Source organism: Sipha flava, unplaced genomic scaffold, assembly GCF_003268045.1.
Source record: "Sipha flava isolate LNK unplaced genomic scaffold, YSA_version1 42_pilon_pilon, whole genome shotgun sequence".
NCBI classification, from domain to species: Eukaryota; Metazoa; Arthropoda; class Insecta; order Hemiptera; family Aphididae; genus Sipha; species Sipha flava.
In genome coordinates this window covers 1,481,360-1,504,134 of record NW_020273159.1, presented here as the reverse complement: position 1 = coordinate 1,504,134, position 22,775 = coordinate 1,481,360, and the positions used below count along the sequence as shown (strand labels likewise).

Here is a 22,775-nt window from a genome sequence, read left to right as displayed (position 1 = left end):
AATTGAAAATTTTTACTTTCTTAATCACAGATTATAATTTAAGTTACAAATGGTGCAGTCATCTCTATTGAAACTGTTCAATATAATCACATTTTCTTAGGAAGAAAATAATAAATATTAATAATTTAGTTTTTGTACGTATATTATCACTATAGGCATTTTGTTGGACAGTTAGTTGCTTTATATTTTTTCAACATAAAAGTTGATCTCTCTTTGAAAGTATTTTAATTATGAAACATGATTTTTAAAACTCTGCAAAACACTTTGTTATCATAAAAGGATTAAGTCAAGAGATGGAGGAGGGCTGTATTTTTATACCTTTTTCTTGTATTTAAATAAATATGTAAAAATATTGTGACAGTTGATATTTATAATTAACAATTGTTTGGTAAATTATTTGATTCATAGTTCAATTTTAGGAGTAAAATATTATCTAATTCCTGAAAGAAATAGACAAATATAAACTATTGTTTACAACAATTATTTTTCATAATTTTTTTAGTTAATCATACATTTTTATAGAATTTTTTTTTCAACTTAAAAACTATACAAATTTCAGATCAAAGTGAACATAATAAAAAATAATAATATAAAGATAACGGCAAAGTTGAAGTTGTATGAAACATAAAACTATAGTAAAAATATACTAAACAAATACATATTGATTGTTTTTGAAAATAAAAAACAATACTATTATATCATAAATTATTTATAAGTAATATTTTTTTGAATTTTGATAATATATATATATATATTTTACAAGATGTCTAAACATGAACAAAAATTATACATAATTTGTATATAACAATCATGTAGGAATATTTAATAATAGTAATTTTTGCATTTTATTTCAATAATTTTATTCTAGCAAGTTTATGCATTATATTATGTATTAAACTAATAGTTAATTATTTTAATATGGTTAATAACTATTCTTTACTACTAGGAATTAGTTTTTGAGCTTCTCTCACCATTTATATAATCATAACTATTTAATATGTCATCTTCATCATCATCTTCATCTGAAAAACGTTCAGTTCTGCTCGACTTTCTAGGCGGAGACCTGACATGAATAATTCTTAATACATGTTTCAAGCGATTAATTTGAATTTTATAATAAAATCCTTTACCTTAAATTTTCTTCAGATGAAGTAGTTGATTCTGGAGTGTTGCGACCACTTGGAGTTGGACTAGAAGGTGGTGAAAATGCTTGTAACAGTTTACCTTTACTGTCGTTCCAAAAATGAGACTTAAAAAAAACATATCTTAATATTCATGATTTTATCATTCTTCAAATATAAACTTACAATTGGTCCATCTCGACCAAACAATAATAAAAATGAAACAATAAAGTCTCTAGATTTTTCTTCCCATCGTTGCAACATGTCTACTCTTTTTTCACCAATAGTGCCCATTACTCGTTTACTTCGGTCTTTAAGTTCTTCCATTTTGTTTTGAAGCTTGAATTTTTTTTCCTAAAAATATATTACAATTTTTTTTTTCTTCGAATAAACAAAAGGAATTTGATAGGTTATCTATCATCTATTAAATTATCTAACCTTTAAATATGATACATTTAAATCTTTGGCACTGTATCCACGTTGTAGATTACGTCTGACGTACATATCGTAGTCTCGTACAATTCGAGAAATAACATCTGATGTTGATACACCCTCAGTCCTTTGGGTGCCTACAAACATACCTTTTTCTTTAAGCCCTTTATAAACATCTTCACCGGATTCATTAATGTAAGGAATATCATCATGAGCAACAAAATCAATCTATACAGAATTTAAAACTCACTATCCAGTTTAAAATAAAACAGAAAAAACTTTAAATTACTTTATTGTCTATTAAAAATTGATCATCAATTTCCCATGGTGCGTCTTTAAGAACTTCATCTACATAGCGGCAATGTCTCACAGCTTCATATCTTTCATCATCAGTCATTACAGTCTTACCTTTCATAGCATGTGTCATACTATCACTACATACTATAAATTCATAAATAATTAGTTAATAAATAGTTAGAATATTTGTTATAACATGATAAAAATATGATAATAGTATTACATTATTTTCAATAATACAATGTCACCATTACTTAATAAAAATAAACTAACCTCCAACAATCAAGTAAACATTTTGGAACACTGTTTTAGCTTGCATTAACTGTCTAGCATGTCCTTGATGAAACATGTCATAAACGCCATCTGCATAAACCCTGATTTTCCGAGGAGCTGCAAATAACAAGCGTGTTCTAAAATAAAAATTAAATTTATTTTATATTATTAAAAGCTAAACATTATTTTATAATAATTAAGTAAATTAAGCTCTATAACTTCTAACTTCTCTAAGTTCTGGACAAAACTAGAAATGTATTTTTCTATAATTACAGTTATATTTTTTCTATAACCGATATTTCTGGAGCATAAATATTAAATTTACTACATTAAATAGTTTAAACTATTTTAGAAAATTGCAATACTAAATACTATAAGCTACATTTTTGTACTTCTTGATTTTAGACTGAACAAGAAATTTTAAAAATATCTGTTATAATTTTCAACTATTAATAAATAATCAGAGAAATTTGACTAGAATGAAACATCAAATAAAATGATTAATGTAGTTTATTTTATCATTATATTATAAAATAATTCATACCCAAGCAAGAATTGGCCATTTCCATAGTGATTCTTGTACTATATTCACATGCATTTCTTTCAACAACTGCATCTATTTCTGTACTAAAAGGCGCCGGTTTAAAAATTGACTAAAACAAGAAGGTGATTAATTAGTTTATTAATTATTTAGTTAATTTTATATACAAAAATATTCTAATAATTTGCATAAAAATAAAATGTACCAAATCTATTAAAATATTTAGGGAATATAATAAAAAACACTTAACATCTACTTTAAAAGTTTTTATTTTTTTAATATTAAATTGTCCATTGTAGTACCCAAGGTACTATATTTATACCATGATATTTATAAACATTTTCGCTGGAGTTATGAAAAAAAGACTGTAAACATTTAGTATATGTAGGTATTGTAAAATTTAATTTTATAAATTTATTTAAAATATGCATATTTCAACTACATACAATAAAATTAGTGAAATGAAAAAAAATACTGTTAAAGGATTTCAAAAAGGTTAAAAAGTAAATTGTAGAAGGAAGTTAGGCTGTCAATATGTTGGAATTTTCGCAGCGAACAAGAGATTTGAACAAAGAACAAAAGGAAGAAAAATATTGAGGAATATATGGTTAAATAGGATTGAGGGTAACATAAAGATAGAAGGTTTATGTATGAGTGGTCGATAAAATATCCGTACTTTAAATTTATAAAATAACATTTGTACAAATTGTTCTTAAAATTAATGAGATTGTGAGCAATATTTAAAAAAGTTCTATTAATTAATGAAAAAATTATAGTACTTGTTATTATTTCAATATTAAATTATTAATTGGTTATGATATAATTATTATTTATGTATTGAAATCTAACAGGAAGATGTTTCATAAAAACCTCATCTTTGTAGTAACACTAGGTTTATATAAGATTATTAAATACTTAATTTTTAAATTATATACATACTGGTGCAATATTTTGTAATTTATTTTGTTCACATTTTTGTAACATATTTTTATTACTGCTCCCAGACAAATCTGTTTCATCTGTATTATTTGATACATCTCGTGTTCTCTTTTTAGACATATTTGTATTTTGAACTGCAATAAAACAAAAACAAATTTTTATTAAGTAATTGAAAATGAAATAATAATTATATAAAAAATAATGTGACTTAATATATTCATGATTTCATAGATTTTCAACCAATCTTAATCACATTATAACATGACTATATTTAATTGGATAACATTTGGTTAACAAATTAAATAATTTAATATTTAATAAAAATAAATTTTTACTAATATAAAATTATACTTCAATTAGAATTTGTTGATTCAATTTAGATTACCAATAGTTAAATTAATAAAGATCAAGAGGATAAATTGGAAAACCAAATCCAAAATTTGAAAACTATGAATATATTTAGAAATGTTATCTGTTGTATGTGTATTACAAACATACGTTGATAAATATATAATACAATAAATTGAACGATACTAATAGAAAATTTAATAAAAATATTAATATGTAGTAGAGTGTATTAAATTAATGATAACTAACAGAATAGATAATTAACATATCAATATATCATCATGTATTATTGATGATTATTGGACTGAAAATTGGTTTTGCCGCACCCAGATAATTAAGAAACTATTGTAATCCAACTTTCAATGACAAATTACTTAAAACCAAATTTAAGGAATGATAAAACCATACTTATTATAATTAGTAATTCATATATGGAATATATTTTATATCCATTTAGAAAATACAATTAATTATGATATTGGTTATAAATAGGGCAGAGGAATTGAAGCATTTGCATATTTGTTTTGCACAGTCACAAAAATAGCAGAGTACAAAACAAATATGTTTCATGCTTTCACAAGCTAGTTTTGAAATTTTATTTTGCATATAAATGCATATTTTGAGTCCTTTATGTTTTTTTGTATTTTACACTTTTATACGCAATTTTATACTTTTTAAGACATATTTAACTTAAATTGATTTTTTCCAAAGTGACATTTTTACTTCAAACAATACAGTCAAAATGTTTGGATAAAAATGTATTTATTTTTAATTTTTGTCGTATAATATGGTTTTTGACTGTACACGGGCACACATTTTTCCTAGAACTGATAACAATCTAACATCGTTTTTTTAGAGAAAATTAAGAAAATTAAGTAAAATGTATTTTATTTATTTGGCTATGGTAAATAATATATTTAAATTATGTAATTGTTTTGCCTTATTTTTAATGCTATTTATTTTATTATTACTTTTAATAAAAAGGCTAAAAAAATTTTTAGGTGCATAAGTGCTTGCATATTTAGAGCTTTTTTAGAGCTACAAGTCCTCTGCCCAAGTTATAAATTATAACTGATAGAAATATTTTTGTTCATTATTTAAAAATTTATTTACTAACATATTAATATTTATGTTATAAAATAAGTTCATAATATAAATATTATAAATGTTAAACAAATATTATACATCCTCAGAATCTATCTGCCAAGATATAAATAAAACTAAATTGTACTGTATATAGTTGTTTGGGTACATAAAAGAAAAACATTAATATTTGTATGCCTACACTAATTTATAAAATGTAGTGTATTTATGAGTAAATTTAAGTAATAGAAATTATACATGTATTAATTTATAATATCAATACAAATGGCTGGTCCATATGGAAAGTATATTTATTTTTAGATGATGTATATAAAAATTCTTTGGGATGTGTCTTCGAGAATTTTTCCTCTGCAGTGTAATATAATAAATAAAATACCGAAACAAGTTCATTATTTTTGTACCATTTTTATTCAAATGAAAGGTCAACTAATATTTTTTTGTAACGAAAAATAAATTAATGATTTTAAAAAAAAATCACATATTAAAAAAACAATATACAAATAAACACCTGAGGTAGCATACACAGTGGCTATTAAAATAATGAACTCGTTCGTTTTTCATGAAACAATAATCGATTAATCATCAAACGTTTTTGAAATAATGAGTGGAGGGAAAAAACTGGTTACCCAAAATATTCAAACAAAACAAACGAACGGGAGAATAATTCATACTACAAGAATAGAAAATAAAAACAAATAACTTACGAGGCGGACGGGAATAAGGTTTCAAAAAAACGTACACTTCGATTAAACGGTATGAATTGACATTGGACGCTCAACGGTTCCCACAAACGACGACCGTTGACTGCAATGACGGCGGCACGTATATAATACACTTAGGTAGGTTTAACCGTCAGTGGTGACGAAGAAGCTGGCACAAAATCTTATGAAACGCTGTAGTGTCAGTGTGAAATTTGTGCAAATGTTACTTTTCGAAATGGGTAGTGCCATTATCTCCTCCGGGAGTCCGGATACGGAAATGTTTGTGTTATCATCACTTATCAGCCGATACCACATGTTCGTCGACGTCATGCCAAGGTTATCCACGTTTTTCACTCGGCGGCGTCCCCGGCTTATTACCGGGGTATCACCATGGCGCGCGTATTCCGTGTAATCATTTTCCTTGCCATCATCATCATCATTATTATTATTATTATTATTGTAATTCGTGTGTTATTATTATCAATCTTGGATCGAGTTGTTCGAGTTTGATACACAGTGTTGTTATTCGCCATGATTGGCAGGAGTACGAAACGATGCTCTACACAAAACGCAAACCGTTTTGCACGGCCTTCAATTGTGGTTATGCTGAACACGCGTCATCGTACTGCGGCACAGATGAAATGAAGATTTTAATTTTCTTGGTTATACGATTGAACTTTTGACCGTCACGCGTTAAAGTATGTTCTGGACCGTGGTTTGATCTATTCTGTGGTGACACCGCTTAAGAGACCTTTAACAGGCGCATAAATTAAAACCAAGGGAAACGCACTTGACTTTCACAACGCTTAATAAGTGTTTCATTTTAAATTTTATGTTTCGGTTTATGCTTCTCAGCTATTTGATCAAAACCTTTGGCTACGGGTAAAATTTACCTGTTAGTTATCTATATATTTTAAAAACATTAGTTTTAAAAAATTTTGTTTTATTCAATATTCATTGACTATTACGTTTCGTTAGTTATCGACCGTAACTGATATGTCTGAGAAACTTATGAACAATAACTCACTTATATTAAATATTCATTATACACACATTATACATTGATTATCAGCAGAGTTAGGGACTTATAGCACTTAAAACCCGTAAATTATTATTAAAAAATTTAAAAATATGCATATATGTTAATTATTTATATAATATTTTGCAATACGGCCATACTATTTTCTAAAAATGACGATATTTTTCCAACACGAAAACTATAAGTGGTTGTGAGATATATATACCAAATAGGTCGGTGGCAGATCCATGTGGAAGCTAGAGGTCTGTGCCATCCCAAACTGAAATATATTTGATATATTGTTTTACTATACAGGAGCATAATTTTATTTTGGGGAAGGGTCAAGATGCGTGTTTGGTACTTTTATAATAGTACAATTGGGCTGCACTTTGAACATACTATTGGTCATATTGTATTAGATATTTTAAAAAACCTTGAACTCTATTTGAAATATTGTGTAGTCGTAGGAACTGATTGAGTGTAATGACTTCAAAAATATTGGTGCCTTAACAATTATTTTAAAAGAATGTCCAATGGCTGTACGATGTCCAAGTGTCAATCATGTATTAAATATTTATCTTTCTTATTTATCTAAAGTAGTTTCTGTCAATAATACTATCAGCATATCAAAAAAAGTTATTGCGTTTTTTTAATGGTTCAGCAAAAAGGAAATTTATTTTAAAGAATATTTTGAATCAGAAATTATAATGATTATGACAAACACTGTAATTAAGATGCATGATTTTAGAATACATTTAAATCATCACCTTTAAAAGTAGTAATTTTCATTCAATACATTTAAAATTTACATTTTGTATATTTTAGTTGGTTGTTTTTTTCAAAAGGAACATCCCAAAATAAGACACTAGATCCGCCTCTGAAATAGGTATTTAAGATTGTATTACTATTTTCTTTTTTGATCGGTTGAAATTTATAAAGTTATTAATTTTTAAATTTGAATTATTTTTCAAAATATGCAAAATAATCACAAAAACGTAAAATAAGCACTTTCCTACAAAATCTATGAAATATGCAAAAATATGCACATTCAAATTTTAGATTTGTATATCATGGCATTGAGAAATTAATTTATTTTGGACTCTGCTATATTTTACAATAAATAACAAGAATATGCAAATGCTTTAAATTCTGAACCCTAATTATTAATAATTGTCATTATATGATTTACGAAACGCTCTAAATGGTAAAATATCATGTCCTCGTGAGATTTTTCACTACAATAAGCCATGTACGACTATTGCCGTTGTTGTTTTAGACTTAGTAGTTATTCAATGTCGATAAAATGCGATCTCTCCGTTTTAGATTTATGAAAATAATTCGAGTAGTACAATAATCATGTTTAAACACTTGTATATTTGCCGTAAAGCAATTATAAATACGACAATCGTAAATCATATTCGAACTGAAAAAAAAACAAGTAGTTAAAGTTTAATATCTCTAGATAATATCATTTTATCGACGTTGGAAAAATAAATAACACGTAGGAAACTCTTCCAATAGCCTTTGGCATAATTAAATAAAATACGAGGAAATGTAATTGATCAATTTATTGGTGTTACACTTCATGTGGACACGATTATCTATAAGTATATTATATTTTATACTCATGCTACTGTTTTTTTATGCATCATACAAATATAAAACAATTTTTAAAATTTTTACTATTACGTACCAAACATCATAAGTCAAGCATTTTATAACTTTAATTTTTTTTTAGTACATATTAAACATTTTCGTTATCATTAATATTTATCATAAAGTATAACAAAGCATAGATGATTATTGGGCGGGGATGGGTTAATTAAAAAATTTCTAAAATTTCTAGCTCAAAATACAATAGTTTATTAAGTACCTAAGTACCTATGCAATGTTTAATTGTATACTAACTGCAATTTCAAGTCGAATAATCAATAAACACTATAAATACAATTTTTCATTGATGTAATTCCGCTGAACTTAGTTATGCATTTTATAAAACCACTTATTATCCATATTATAATTTTATGACTTTAACCTATATGGGTATGTGGCTACACAACGTATAAATACTATAAATTACTATATAAAAACCATAGTACAGACTTACAAGTATAGTTAAACAAGTACACATAATATATAAAAACAAATATTATAGAAAATATAGAAGTGGATGGAAAATATAAAAACAAATAATAATACACACAATCATTATTTTAAACAACTATTGCGTCCAAATGTAGAATTTTTTTGCGTTTATATGCAATGTTCACATGTCTTCTCTGCGTCTCGAATCGAGACTTGATGCAGTCGTTTTTATTTTTTCGATAAAATTACATTCACTAAAATTCTATCATAGTGCTTGCAACATTGATCTATAATACACGTAGTTTTTTAAATTTATTTTACAAATATCTTCATTCATGCGATAACGATGAAGTTGCTGATAAAGAACTTGGCGCCACACGACTCTTTTGAGGTTTGAAATTATAATCAGAAAATTGGGGCTGAATTATTTTAAGTAATTGTTGTATGTTGAAATATTTTTCTTCCAATTGACTGACCAATTTTAAAATGTACAGCTTTGCTTTATTTATAGCATGTTATGACAGATTTTTTTTATACTTGTATAAAACTTATTGATACTATCTTGATATTTTATTTAAATACATTTTTAGTTTATTAATTAGTGTTAATATATTTTGTAAGTATCTTTTCTACCATTTTTTTTTTTAAATGTGTTTCTACATTTTTTCTTTCAGACGAATATCTTTGTGATCAATGACGATCCTTGACAAATACTAATGGAGTGGGGGGAGGAGGGAAATACTTTTCAAATCAAATAACCTTAAAAATAGTAGACATAAAAAAACAGTTTGTTTAATTTAAAAATTTATTTCATTTAACAAAATAAAAGTCCCTTTTTTGTTATTTTTATTTTGTAAATCGGTCAATAATAATTTCATAAATTATGGATATTTAGTATAGTAAATAATGATGTGCATAATTATAATGGGGGTTTTGGCGCACACAGGATAGTTTAAAATTATAGAAATACTGGACATGAATAGCTATATATATGTATATGGACACATAGCTGGACAGCTTCTACCTTTACTGTTCTTGGAAGTTAGGTGATAGTCACCACTTATGATACTATAGTGTGGTAGGTGATCATAAAACCGTCGAGTATGAGCAGGGTCGGCAAAAACTTCTGAGGCACCCGGGGCTGCGGGGGTTCCAGACCCCCTTCCCTTTGCAATTGTTTGACCAAGACGTACCAAGACCACTTGTACATGATTTGGTACAATAAAAACAATGTATACGAGGCTGAAACGATGGGCCCTGTCAGACGTACGGGCCCCGGGGCTCTATCCATCCCTGCCTTACCCTCTCACTATCCCTGAGTATGAGCCGTATGTAACCGTATGTGGCTCGTATAGCTGTAGCTCCAGCAGCTGTGCCGTTGGGGTTGATCTCGATATTTTAAATTTAAATTAAATACACATTATTGTGTTAGGTATATATATATATATGTAATAATGATTATTTTTTAATATTATTATAAAATAAATTAATTAATTAATTAATAAATGTTTAGCCCAGAGTATTTTTAATTTGAAACCGGTTGTACTATACAAATATAATAATACTCTAGGCAAAACATTTATTTATAGAAATAAATAAACTTTTTGTTTATTTATGTATACATTATTTTGTTTTCTGAATTAAGAAAAAATCGAAAAACTATTGTTAATACTAGAAAATTTAGTTTTTTTTTTTCGGTTTCAATTATATGACTTTGTATGCTTTTATTAAAGAAATTTACTAATTTATAACTATTAGATATATAATACATAAACGAAAAACATTCAATAGTTTTGTTAATAAGATAAGAAAAAATGCTGATACAGAAATACTAATCTCAAAATTACAACGGCAGAAAAATAATATGCCCTTTTATAACCCTCATCAATCACGTTAATTATCAGTAATCATTATTACTTTCAACTTCATATATATCAACAGACCATATTATAATATATTTTGCATAACAGTACTAGAAGTTAGAACCTATAGCGACATTTTTATCTTAATATGTTTTTCTCTTGAGAAACAAAAAAGTCAAAGTTCACTTTAATCGAATTTGAGATTATGGTGATTCCTGTGTATTTTTAACAATCATTTTTATCAATGTATGTTAAAATTAAAATACATCATAACAATCCGAATTAGTGCATTTAGATCTTTCATAATTATCGAGTACCTATTATTGTTTAATATAATTATAGGGGGAGGGGTCGTGTAGTGGTAGACTATGTATTGAGGGGTTCGGGAGGGGGATAATCAATTGGATTTATTATTATCACATTTCAACTAATAAGTATTTTTAGTTAATATTGTTCAATTCATCTTAATTCAGATATTATAATAGTAAATTAAAAGGTATATGGGTATATATCATTTTTATTCATATAATTCTTTTAAGGGCCTGAAAGTCGATATCCCTTTGCCTCCCTAGTCATGCGTGAACGAGTGTTAAATGACGACTGTGACTAATAGCACAAGTGATTACAACAATTGCAGCACCACTAAAAGTTTCACTTACTGAATGGAACGACCGTCTCGAAGAAGAAATCATCATGGCCTCCCCCAATTCCGTGTACCACACAAGTAAACTCGTTTAAAACAATAATAAAAATAACAAATTTAACAATTATTACCAACAACCAATAACTTGAGTTGCTCTGAATTAAAAAAATAAAATAAGAATATAAAAATAAATATAAGAAAGTACACAAATCACACAATTTATTTCATGGTACTATATATAATTATAGAATAAAACTTTTTGAAGAAATCTTTCTTTAAGTGCTTAGTTCCCATTGACTTTAATAAAATAAAACATTTTATAATTACTTGCAGTTATTTTAGTTCTAGTTACATATAATAAAAATGTAATATTAAAAATTATTTGCCGCCCTAAGCACTAGCTTATAGTGTTTATTGGGAAATACGGCACTGAATTTATATTTAATTATCATTACTTTATTACATTAAATTATATATTTTTTAAGGTAGAGAATTGTTATGCCAATCACAAAGTCGAGAGTTTGATGTACAATTCTGAAAGATCAGACTCTAAACCTTATACTACTTAGGATTCGGTTGTTGTATTGATTTGTAAAAAACTTGATTTTAGAACCATTTTACAATTGGAAACAATTACAGACATACTAGTAATAATACCTTATATTAATACCTAATAATATTAATAATTCCTCAAAATAGTAATATAATTTTTTATTATGACATTTCCAGGTGCAGATAATTTTAAATATGTATTATAAGTAATATAAGTATATTCTCAGTATTATAATAAAAGAGACAAGTAATTAGCCAAAAAAAGGATTTAAATCATTTAGGTAGTCCACACCTATGTAAGATAGACAGGGTCCATAAAGACTTAGATATACTGAGAATTCGGAACGGTGAAGAGCTAGCCACGGATAGAGACAGATGTAGGGAAGTGGTGGTTGCGGCGAAGGACCTGAATGGTCTATATTAAGCTCGAAAAAAAAAAGAAGCCTTTACATAAATTTATCTGAAAAAAGCAACAAAAATAAATGTGTTTATTTAGAACCAGAATGACATGAAATAATTTAAACTGTAAAATGTGTGTATAAAAATTAGATTTCTATCTTATATATAAAAAAAGAAGCATATTTTTTAACATCCAATTTCTTATTATAAGAATTATATTTTAAAATCAATGGCAAAATAGGGTATAGTATCATATCCTAACTTAATATTAAAATAAGTTTTCGACCACTAAAATAATATTGTATTATTATACAAAGTGCTTGATTAATAGAGACTTAATACTTACAAATGTTATGTACCTACATCGCATAACATCCAGGATCAACTTATCAAACTTATTTGATAAATAATGACGGTAATTTTTTCTCAAATATAGCTAATTATATACTGCTGTTTATGAAATACTTCTGTATTTTCCTGCTATATGTTATACAGTAAAATGTTCTCTCAGTACCTCTCAATATTCTAAAGGCTAGCACACACTAGCGTTATTTTACCGCACCGTAATTTTACTGCGCGTTTTGTTAAAATACATTAAAATGAATAGAGCACAACACATACGTGTCGCGCAGTAAAATTATGGCGCGATATTTCGAAAACTGTCGCGTGCACCTTGACTATACCGTGCGTTAAAAATACCACGCAATAGATATTTTCTGTTAATATGCTCTGAATTAAATGAGCAACTTCACATTGGCCGTAATAATCGCGTGACAGTCGGATAGTTTGTTATTTATCGTTGATTATAGTAGTCGTATTTGTACTACTAGCCAAATTGCAATGTCAATCGATTTCAACATGTCCTCAACAGATGAAGAAATTCATATTCTTTAAGAAGATATTTTGGACGTTGATCTTTTGATAATATCAGTAGAGGAAAGGCCGTTATTATGGAATAAGACGTTAGATTCATACACGGACAGAAATGAGAAAAGGAATTGCTAGAAAGACATATTTTGTATAATGAAACCGGGATTTAAAGAGCTGGATATAAAGTGGATACCACGTCTGTCATGTTATCATACACTGAAGAATTTTTGTTTAAAACGCCAAATATTGTGCGGTAACATAACGCTCGTGTATTGGTCGATGTTTTTACCACGCGTTACATGCAGTAAAATGTGGCACAATAAAATAACGCTAATGTGTTGTCAACCTAGGTTAGAGGACGCCATAGCCTCATGTGTTGTTTCCGTCTGACAAATGTACAACACAGCGAATTAGCGTTAAGTAGTTCAAATGTAGTAATGTTATAATCAAGCTTTAAAAGAAGAATATTATATGTATTTTTTTGGTCAGTTTTTTCCAATATTTTAATTTTAAAGTGAGTTATAAGTGTGTAAAATATTACAATTAAAAAAAAAAAAAAACTCATAACTCACTAAAATTTAAAATATCGGAAAAAACCAACCAAGAAAACACAAATAATGTTAATTGTAAGTATTACTATAGGTTAATTTACTCTAATATTAAAGATAATACAACTTAAACTATTTGAACTATTTAACACTTAAATAACTGAACCTTAATTTGCTATACCTAAAACCTACGTAGATGCATGTTTGAAATGCAATTGTTACTGACGTATTGCAAATTACAATTCAAAGTTTTTTTGCGCTTTGCCCCTCCTTAGATATTGGTTATTTTGTGTTTAACTTCCCTTCCCACAATCCTAAAAATCTCTAAACTACCCATTCCTTCCCCAGCCACCCACCATGAGAATAGTAATAAACTAGGTAATAATATAACTAATATGCGTATTACGAATAACATGTGTCGATCACTATTATGTAGCCTTGAAAATTGAATTATTTTTCTCCGGCTAAAATCTTGTATACAATTTCAAAAGTATTCCAATACCATCATTCGAAACTAGAAAAATTACATGGATTACTGAAGAAGAGCCCTGTTTATCATTTTCACGGTTAACTTTTAAGACTAGTCCACAATTGTAGTGAATACTGTTCAAAATTACTTAAGACACTATTTATTTATCTTAAATTATATAAACAAATTATGTTTTAATAAAAAATCCAAAAAATTGCCTCAGTGCTGTTAACTCTCATTTTTGAGAACCCATACAGTTGAATCCTCTTAATGGGGAGAAATAGGCAAAGTCCCGAACGAATGTATTCGTTTTAGGCAATTTAACATCGTTTATTGGGAACAAAACATCGGTTATAAGGGGCATATAATTTATATATACAGGCGCTTTCAGCTTACTGGTCCACCGGGATACAGGGAAAATCCCGGCAAACCCTCTTAAAAATTATAAGATCTAGTCCTATTACCAATTAGGTATCTGTAGTTTCAGTTAAATTCAATAATTTTATTATTTTTAACAATTTTAATTGAATAATTGAAACGAGAAAATTACATAAAGGAACACAAATAATAAATTTCGTTGGTTGTTTACTGATAATGCAATTTTTAGTATATTAATCGCATAACTACTAGCTTTGATCATATTTAACTATTTTATACTTATACATAATGTCATTGATTATAAATACAATAATGTATAAATATAATAGTATTTATAAATGATGTATAATATATATGTATTATATTCATCGAAAAAAAATTTTTATTTTTATTTAGAATTCTAGTGAATTATAATAAGAGCACTAGACATGATAAAGAGGTATGCGGGTACGTGGTATACTCGGACTGTATTTGTTTATAATAAAGTTATTTATTAATTACTTGAATTACCTAATAATTATCAAAGATAATTTTGAATATTCTCAGGAAAATGATAGTAATATAATGGGTACAAGAAAAAAATGTAATTCATGTTTATTATACATAACAAATGTTATTTATGAGTTCAATATGAATTCTCTAGAGCAGAAGTTGCGAACCTTTTTTGGTTCAGCTACCAAATTTTTCCTTTTTAGATTTTGAAATCGCTCACATGCCTAAAGACATTACATTTTCTAAAAATAAAATTACAGATTTATTATATTATTTTTATTAAATTTTAGTCATTCTTAGTGAAACACAAGCAGCAATTGTTTCATTGGTCAAAATATTTTTTTCCTATTTAATTAAATAAAATTAAATTTGTTATGGCGAATAAGCTTTCAAAAACTAAAATTTACAAAAAATATGAAAGAATAAGGAATATTGCAATTTTTAAAACAGTTATCATTTGTTTATTTGAATTTCTTATAAGTTATAACCAACATTTTATAAATAGTATATATATATATATTTTTTTTTTGTACAATTTTTAATAATTTAAATTTTTTACGCGTGTCATTAAAATTTGGTCAGCGTGTCAAAGGTTCGCCACCCCTGCTTTAAAGTATAATGGATTATTCGGAGTTTATAAGTTTCTTTTAAAAATTCTTCTTAGTCAAGTAACGTGTGAACGATCGTTTTCTAAACTTAAAATTATAAAAACACGTTTAAGAAATTGTTTAACACAAGATAATTTGGAATCATAGTTTTTGGTGAACTGTGAAAGGGAATGAAATCAATGTATTATATTAAAAAAAATACGAGCCGGGGGGGGGGTGAATGCCCCCTTCGTCCCCCTCAAATATACCCTTGCATTAAATCATGCCTAATGTGAAGAGAATCAATATTTATAGATTCTTGAACCAAATGGAAAGAATCTCTTGAAATTTGACAGTGATTTATATAAACATTTTTTTTTAAAAATTTTAATTTAATATTATTTAGCTCATTAATATAAGTAAAATAATGATTAGACCAAACTAATGACCTATGTTTGATCTTACTAGTGAGCAATACAAGTTTTAAAGACACAAGTGATTTATAAATTCTGTGATGTTTTTATTTATAAAACCTTACATTCTATAAGATTTATTGACTATCATTTTATCAGTGGCGGTTTATCCCAAAGATGGGCCTGTGTGCAGAACCAAAAAAAGGCCCCCCCCTTCAACTTTTTATTCTAAATAATATATAGACATAGATACATAAATTCAAATTTAAAGTAAGAGTTTTTATTCTAAAATTCTAAAATCTTATGCAATTACACAGGTACTTTCTATTTTTATTAAAATTTTAATTACATAAAAAATAAGATGAAATTCCATACAAATAAAATAACATATTCTATAAATAACGATAAAACTAAAATAATAATAATTCAATGGAAATTTCGTTTGCGTGCTTTTTTTTCTGCAAAATTATTAATTATTTCTTTTAAATTTAATTGACGAGCTCGATCGTTTTCAATAGATAGAATTCCAAGTCCACTTAATCTTTCTTCACACATTGTGCTCCGTAAATAATTTTTGATTAATTTTAATTTTGAAAATGAACGTTCCGCTGAAGCAACTGTCACAGGGAGTGTCAAAAATAACATACATGCTGTACATATTTCAGAAAATGTTGTTGCTAATGTGGGGTTCTCTATTACAAGTAATTCAGTAATTGCTTTTACCGATGTTCGTTTTGTAATTTCTTCTTTAAAACAAGATCTGAACGATAAAATTTGACCAGCAAGAGCATTAGATAAATCAGAATCATAATATTCTACCAATTTATTAGCGGAGTTATAAATTTGTTCGTCTGTTAAATTAATTAACGAATTCGGTTGAATAACTTCAAATATTTTGAATACGTTATTTAAACTGGTAAAACGTTCTTCTAATTGTATTATTGCATTATCCAATGTTAAATAAAATATATTTATTTTAAAATGTTCTTCTGCTGAAGTAAAGCAATAATTTTGGAGGATTTCGTCATAAAATCGTTTTACTCTTCAGGTTCTTTTTTCTTGAAATTTTTGTGGTACACCCCATTTTTTTTGCGATTTTTACTGCTATTTCGAAAAAATCACTGTATTGTGACCTGTATTCTTGGAGTTTTATCAACGCAGAATTCAGCAAAGAAACTGCTGTGCTCAGTTCTTGTTTAGGAGACTGAAGAGCTTTTGATACAACATTTACAGTTTTCAGAATTTTGCCAATGAAAATTACACTGAATATAAATTGAAAATCTTCCATATGAACTTTTAAATAATTTGCTTCAAATATTTCGTCCTTATTTTTGCTTCTAAGAATTATTTGCGATAAACATTTTAAAATATCAACGTAACGATGTCGAATAGCTAATAAAGAATCATACCTTGATGACCAACGAGTGGTACATAATCTTTTTAATGTAATTGAAATATCTGATGATTCTGAAGATAAAAGTAATTGCCAACGTTTAATACTATTTGAAAAAAATGTATAAATTTTTTCCACAAGTCCAAAGAAAGTTTTTACTTCCGTTGATGAATTCATTGCATCGTTTAGAACTAAGTTCAAATTATGTGAAGCACAATGGTATATGTAGCCAATTTTTGTTTAGATTTTAACCTAGCCTGGACACCTGAATATACACCACTCATGTTGGCAGCCCCATCAAACCCTTGACCACGAAGTTTTGACAAATTTAAATTATTTTTTATAATACATGGACCATTAGGTTGACAAGGGCCTTGAGAAATTATAAAACGTTTTTCTTGGTAACTGAGTGGTTCTTTAAAATGAACTTTGTCAGTAGGAAAACGTTCACAAATTAAACTGTTAAAAATATTAGGTTCAACATTTTTAGTATTAATAGTGTCAATGCTAGATGTTGCAGTTGGTTCTGAGACGGAATTACTGGCAGTTTTAATTTTATTTAATAAAATACCTGGGTTATCAATATCTTGCTCTTCTGTTTCTTCGTGGTTTTGTTTGAAATATGTGTCAATTTTCGGCATCCGCTTAACAGATTCTTCTCTTTGTTTTTTTATTTTGCGTTTCGCAGCACCACTGGCAGATTTTGATGCCATTATAATAGTAATTAATAAAATAATATATTTTATTGAGTTTTTTGTAAATTATTTCAATAGACACTGAACGACGACAAAGAACAAGACTGAGTATCGCACTATCACAAAATAATACAACAAAAGTAATACGATAATATTATACGATAATATTTAATCGCGTAAATTCATGTCATAGACGTCTATATTATACGTGTACCGGTATACATAATACAAAAAAAATAAAAATAAAAATAATATGGATAAGCAAAATCGACAAGGAGATAACGAAAAAACCATGGGAAACAGATTGCTATAAATAACGTTTAGTCGCCGTCACAGAAATACAGTAGGTACATCACAGAAATACAATATCTATATATTTTATAGATTATAACAATGATATCAGAATTGAGAAAATGAAAATCTTTTAAAATTGAAAACAATTTTTTTACTTTTTCGTACATATTAACTGTATTTATTTAATTCTTTTTTTTTTTGAGGAACATTGATCAATAATGGGCCCCCCACGGCCCCACGGGCCGAGGGCCCGTGGCATTTGCACACATTGCACACATGTATGACACGCCACTGCATTTTATGATTTAACTTAAAGGAAAGATTAGATTCAAAATAAATGCCTAAATCTTTAATTGAAAAACATCTTTCAAGAGGATATTTATTAATGAAATAATTTTTGAATAAAGCACTTTTACTACGTGAGAAAGTTAAAACTTTATATTTTTTATAATTTAAAGAAAGATACGTTACGTTGACTCCATAAAATTAGTATATTTAAGTAAGATTGCAAAAAGTTAAGGTCATCAGAAGATTTAATTTGACCATAAAGTTTTACATCATCAGCAAACATTAAAATATTTACTGGGCTATCTAAAATAGGTTAAAAAAAGGTCACGGCAAAATATCCTAGACCCATTTTTGTAGCCTTTTTAATCGGACACCGAATTTTTAGGTCATATTTTTTGTGCGCCATCATAACACTCAATATTAATTATTATTTGCAAATTATGAAAATCATATATTTCTCCATATGATGAATATATCAACAGAAATGATTTGACTCAACGGAGAGTATCTTTGAAAAATAATAAACATTATACGAAAAAAATATCGTTATATCGTGAGCATATTAGGATTTTTGAACGATTTATGCACCTGTTTAAGTCACAAACAGTGAATAAAATACAAATAATTTAAAAATGTTTTATACTAATTTACAAAAACAATCAACATGGTTCAGATTTGAAACTTTAAATGCTGGGGCCTCACGAGTGTACATCGTACGCGCGTTATAACGATTGTATATTTTGACGCACGTAATCTGTTTATAAGACCGTTAAATATTACGACCATACCTATATGCATTATTTTTGAAAAAATAGATCGTTCAGATTTGTTGTGGTACAAGACATAGGTGTAATGGATTCTAAATAAATTGTTACGTTCTCGTGTTTGATGTACTTGAACTTAAGAAACCAGCAGTAAAGGAGAAAACTTTGGGTTCACCCTATTAACTCTGAACGTCAGTCACATGGCCATTATCTTCAATTGTATAAGCAACTTCGAAAAGATAATGTTGTTTTTTAATTATTTTCGTAAGTTGATAAGTTCATTTGATGAGTTATCGTACATAGAAAATGATATAAAACGGCAAGATACAAATATTAGAATTTGATAGTAAAGACAAAGCTATTTCAAACCTGGCTGATTTTTTTTTGTTTTTGTCTTTGTAATCTTCATTTGAAGTATCCCATAATAACGGCCGTTTTTGAACTTCATTTAACAGAAATTCACTATTAATATTAACCATATCGATTTTTTTATGGATAATTTATTATAATTTTTGAATTTGAATTTTGAAAAATTACACACAACACATTTCAAAACCAACACAATGTTATTATTTGCATATACGCAATTTGGGGAGGAGGCTTGGGTGTGCTTAGCACCCGCATTTTTGAAATTAGCACTCCCAAATGTGTTTATGTTAATTTACATTTAAAGATTCATTACTCATTATGTATAGAAAAACAGAGTTTTTATTGTATAAATATATTTTTTATAAATAGTTCTTTTTCATACCTGGAAAAACTATTAAGATTTAAAAAATGACCTATTTAAAGCACCACCACATGCCAATTTAAAATATAAAAAATCCTAGAAAAAAACTTTTGGGCAAGTATTTCTATCCGAAAAAGTTTTAAAAAAATAAGATACAAACATCATTATAAAACCATTATATCCTTCGCTTTAGCCAGAATCTAAAAGTGATCATGTGATGAAATATTTGTGTATACAGACAGGTAATTAATAATTAATAATTCGTTATACGCGCAATAAAAATATTAAATCAAAGTGAACAATTTAAATTTAGAAATATTCATTTATTTACCAAATTATTTTAGTAACTGTTGAGAGTGGCGGATAGGCCCACCAGGAATTCGGGATTTTCCCGGTAGGCCCCACCCCATATTTATATATGGGGGCCCTTAGCCCTTTCACCGAGTTCTGTACTTAATTGAAGATATATCTGTAAATTTTAATTACTATCAAGATTTATTTATTTTTATTATAATATAAATCTTCAACATTAAACACTCTAAATAACTAATACTAATTAACTAGTAATTACAAGTACTATGAGCAATTTGTAAATTATTATACAGTGAGTTCCGCTTAATGTGATCACTTTGGTGCAGGTCATTTTGATTCTATTAACCGGTTGATTCTAAAAAAAATTTAAAATCTATGTTTTCTAAATTTTGTAAATTCGGATGTGCTGTACAGTTATCAAGAAGTAGTAAAATACGTCTTACTTTTTTTATTTCTCTGTCCCATTTTAGTAAAAATTCGGTAAAAATTATACTAGTCATCCAAGCGTTTGAATTAGCGTAATAATCAACGGGCAATGTTTTAACGCTTCGAAAACAGCGTGGATTTTTACTTTTACCAATAATTAAAGAACGTCTTTTATCCGTACCTGACATGTTGCAAACCAGCAGAATCGTAAGTCTTTGCTTTTGTTTTTTACATCCATTAACCGTAGTCCCTTTAAAATCAAAAATAGAATCTGGTAGAGCTCGATAATACAAACCAGTTTCGTCTGAATTATATACGTCATCAGGTGCATAATTAGACGATGCAATACAATTATTTAAGTAATCTTCTGCAGCTTGAAAATCTGCATCTTTTTTTCTCCACATGTTTTTTTAAAAACAATATTGTTTCTGTTTTTCGAACGAATCAACCACCCGATCGTTGGACTAAAATTGTCTACACCTAATTGCAAAGCTAAATTTATAGATTTTTCTTATAAAATAGAATTACTGACCGGTACATTTAAATTTCTAGCTTGCTGAAACCATCGTAATAAAGATTCTTCTACATCAACATTTTGCCCATTTCGTTTTCGTTTTCGAGAAAGAGGCAAATTTTGTTCTTCATGTTCAACAATTTCCTTACGATTTTTTAAAATTTTGTTTAACGTTGGTTGAGGGATTTTCAGAGCTAATGTGGCTTCTCTTTGAGAACATTTATCCAATTTATCAAAACGAACGAGTATATCTTTTTTTTCTTTTATAGTTAAATCATTTCGTTTGGTCGACATTTCAAAAAATACGTCTGATTGTGAACAATAAACCGAATAAACTAAATGACACAAGTACACGACGCCGCGACGTACAAAGATAATTGATTGACATAATGTACAACGATATACAATAATACTGATAAATTCAAAAATAAAATGGTTTTTATAAATTAATTAGTTTGAGATACCATAAAAACGATAAGATTGTTCATAAAAGTGATTCAATTATCCGGTACTTAGTGATTCTAATAAAAGGTCAATTTAACATTAGTAGCATACAATTTGGTTTGGGATTTTCATTTTTGATTCTAATAAACGGTTGATTCTATAAACTAGTGATCACATTAAGCGGAACTCACTGTATATTATATTGTAATATAATAATATGTTGCGAGCGGCTTATTTTTTATGGGCCCTAGCCTATTTAGGCCCTTCCAATTCCTTCCCGGTAAAAAAAATGTATGCCTATCCGCCACAGACTGTTGAATTGTACGGGTTGGGGGTGTCTATAACCATTATGGAACACGAAAAAGTTAGAAGGACTTCAGCACCCCCAGTTTTTTCATTGAAATTGCGTCCTTGATTATACGTCTGTATAATTGAGCGTCCATATGGCCATTCAAGTTCGAAACAACACATTTCTACAACATACGTATACATGTTTAGACGTGTGTTGTAGCATAATACGTAGAGTCGAAAATCAATGTCCGTTCATACGCACGTACGTTTTGACACACGTCGTTGAGTGGCCCAATCTATAAATATTAATATAATTCTACAACGGACGTCAAAATTAACATGCGTTACGAGGTACATTAAAACGCTACATTAAACGCTCGTGTAGCCCCATCCTAAAAGTATAAAATCCTAAAAAAATGCATTATTATTTAATAACCATGTTTATAAGTCGAGTACGTATAGAATGGAGTAATAGTTATAACATTACATAAAACTTAACCTTGTAAATTTGTAAAATTATCTCCCTTCCATATCATTAACGTATTGATAGTA

General features: G+C 27.7%; 3 protein-coding genes across 3 annotated transcripts; all 3 read right to left on the bottom strand.

The window, feature by feature from the left end:
* Nucleotides 1-845: 845 nt before the first annotated feature.
* LOC112689230 (choline-phosphate cytidylyltransferase A-like) lies at nt 846-6,109 on the bottom strand. Its single transcript, XM_025562824.1, has 9 exons — nt 5,760-6,109; nt 3,604-3,737; nt 2,668-2,776; nt 2,124-2,240; nt 1,843-1,994; nt 1,560-1,781; nt 1,308-1,475; nt 1,131-1,249; nt 846-1,063 (listed from the first exon to the last, which is right to left on the bottom strand). Exons 2-9 carry the CDS (start codon nt 3,721-3,723, stop codon nt 943-945), a joined length of 1,128 nt encoding a protein of 375 aa, XP_025418609.1. The 5' UTR covers nt 3,724-3,737; nt 5,760-6,109; the 3' UTR covers nt 846-942.
* Nucleotides 6,110-16,498: 10,389 nt separating this feature from the next.
* On the bottom strand, nt 16,499-18,178 carry LOC112689110 (zinc finger MYM-type protein 1-like). The gene is made up of 5 exons (XM_025562632.1): nt 18,037-18,178; nt 17,731-17,892; nt 17,482-17,656; nt 17,114-17,409; nt 16,499-16,923 (listed from the first exon to the last, which is right to left on the bottom strand). The coding sequence occupies exons 1-5, from the start codon at nt 18,176-18,178 to the stop codon at nt 16,499-16,501; spliced, it is 1,200 nt and encodes a 399-aa protein (XP_025418417.1).
* Nucleotides 18,179-20,589: 2,411 nt separating this feature from the next.
* Nucleotides 20,590-22,063, bottom strand: LOC112689195 (tigger transposable element-derived protein 4-like). Its single transcript, XM_025562774.1, has 2 exons — nt 21,507-22,063; nt 20,590-21,224 (listed from the first exon to the last, which is right to left on the bottom strand). Exons 1-2 carry the CDS (start codon nt 21,780-21,782, stop codon nt 21,132-21,134), a joined length of 369 nt encoding a protein of 122 aa, XP_025418559.1. The 5' UTR covers nt 21,783-22,063; the 3' UTR covers nt 20,590-21,131.
* Between the last annotated feature and the right edge of the window lie 712 nt (nt 22,064-22,775).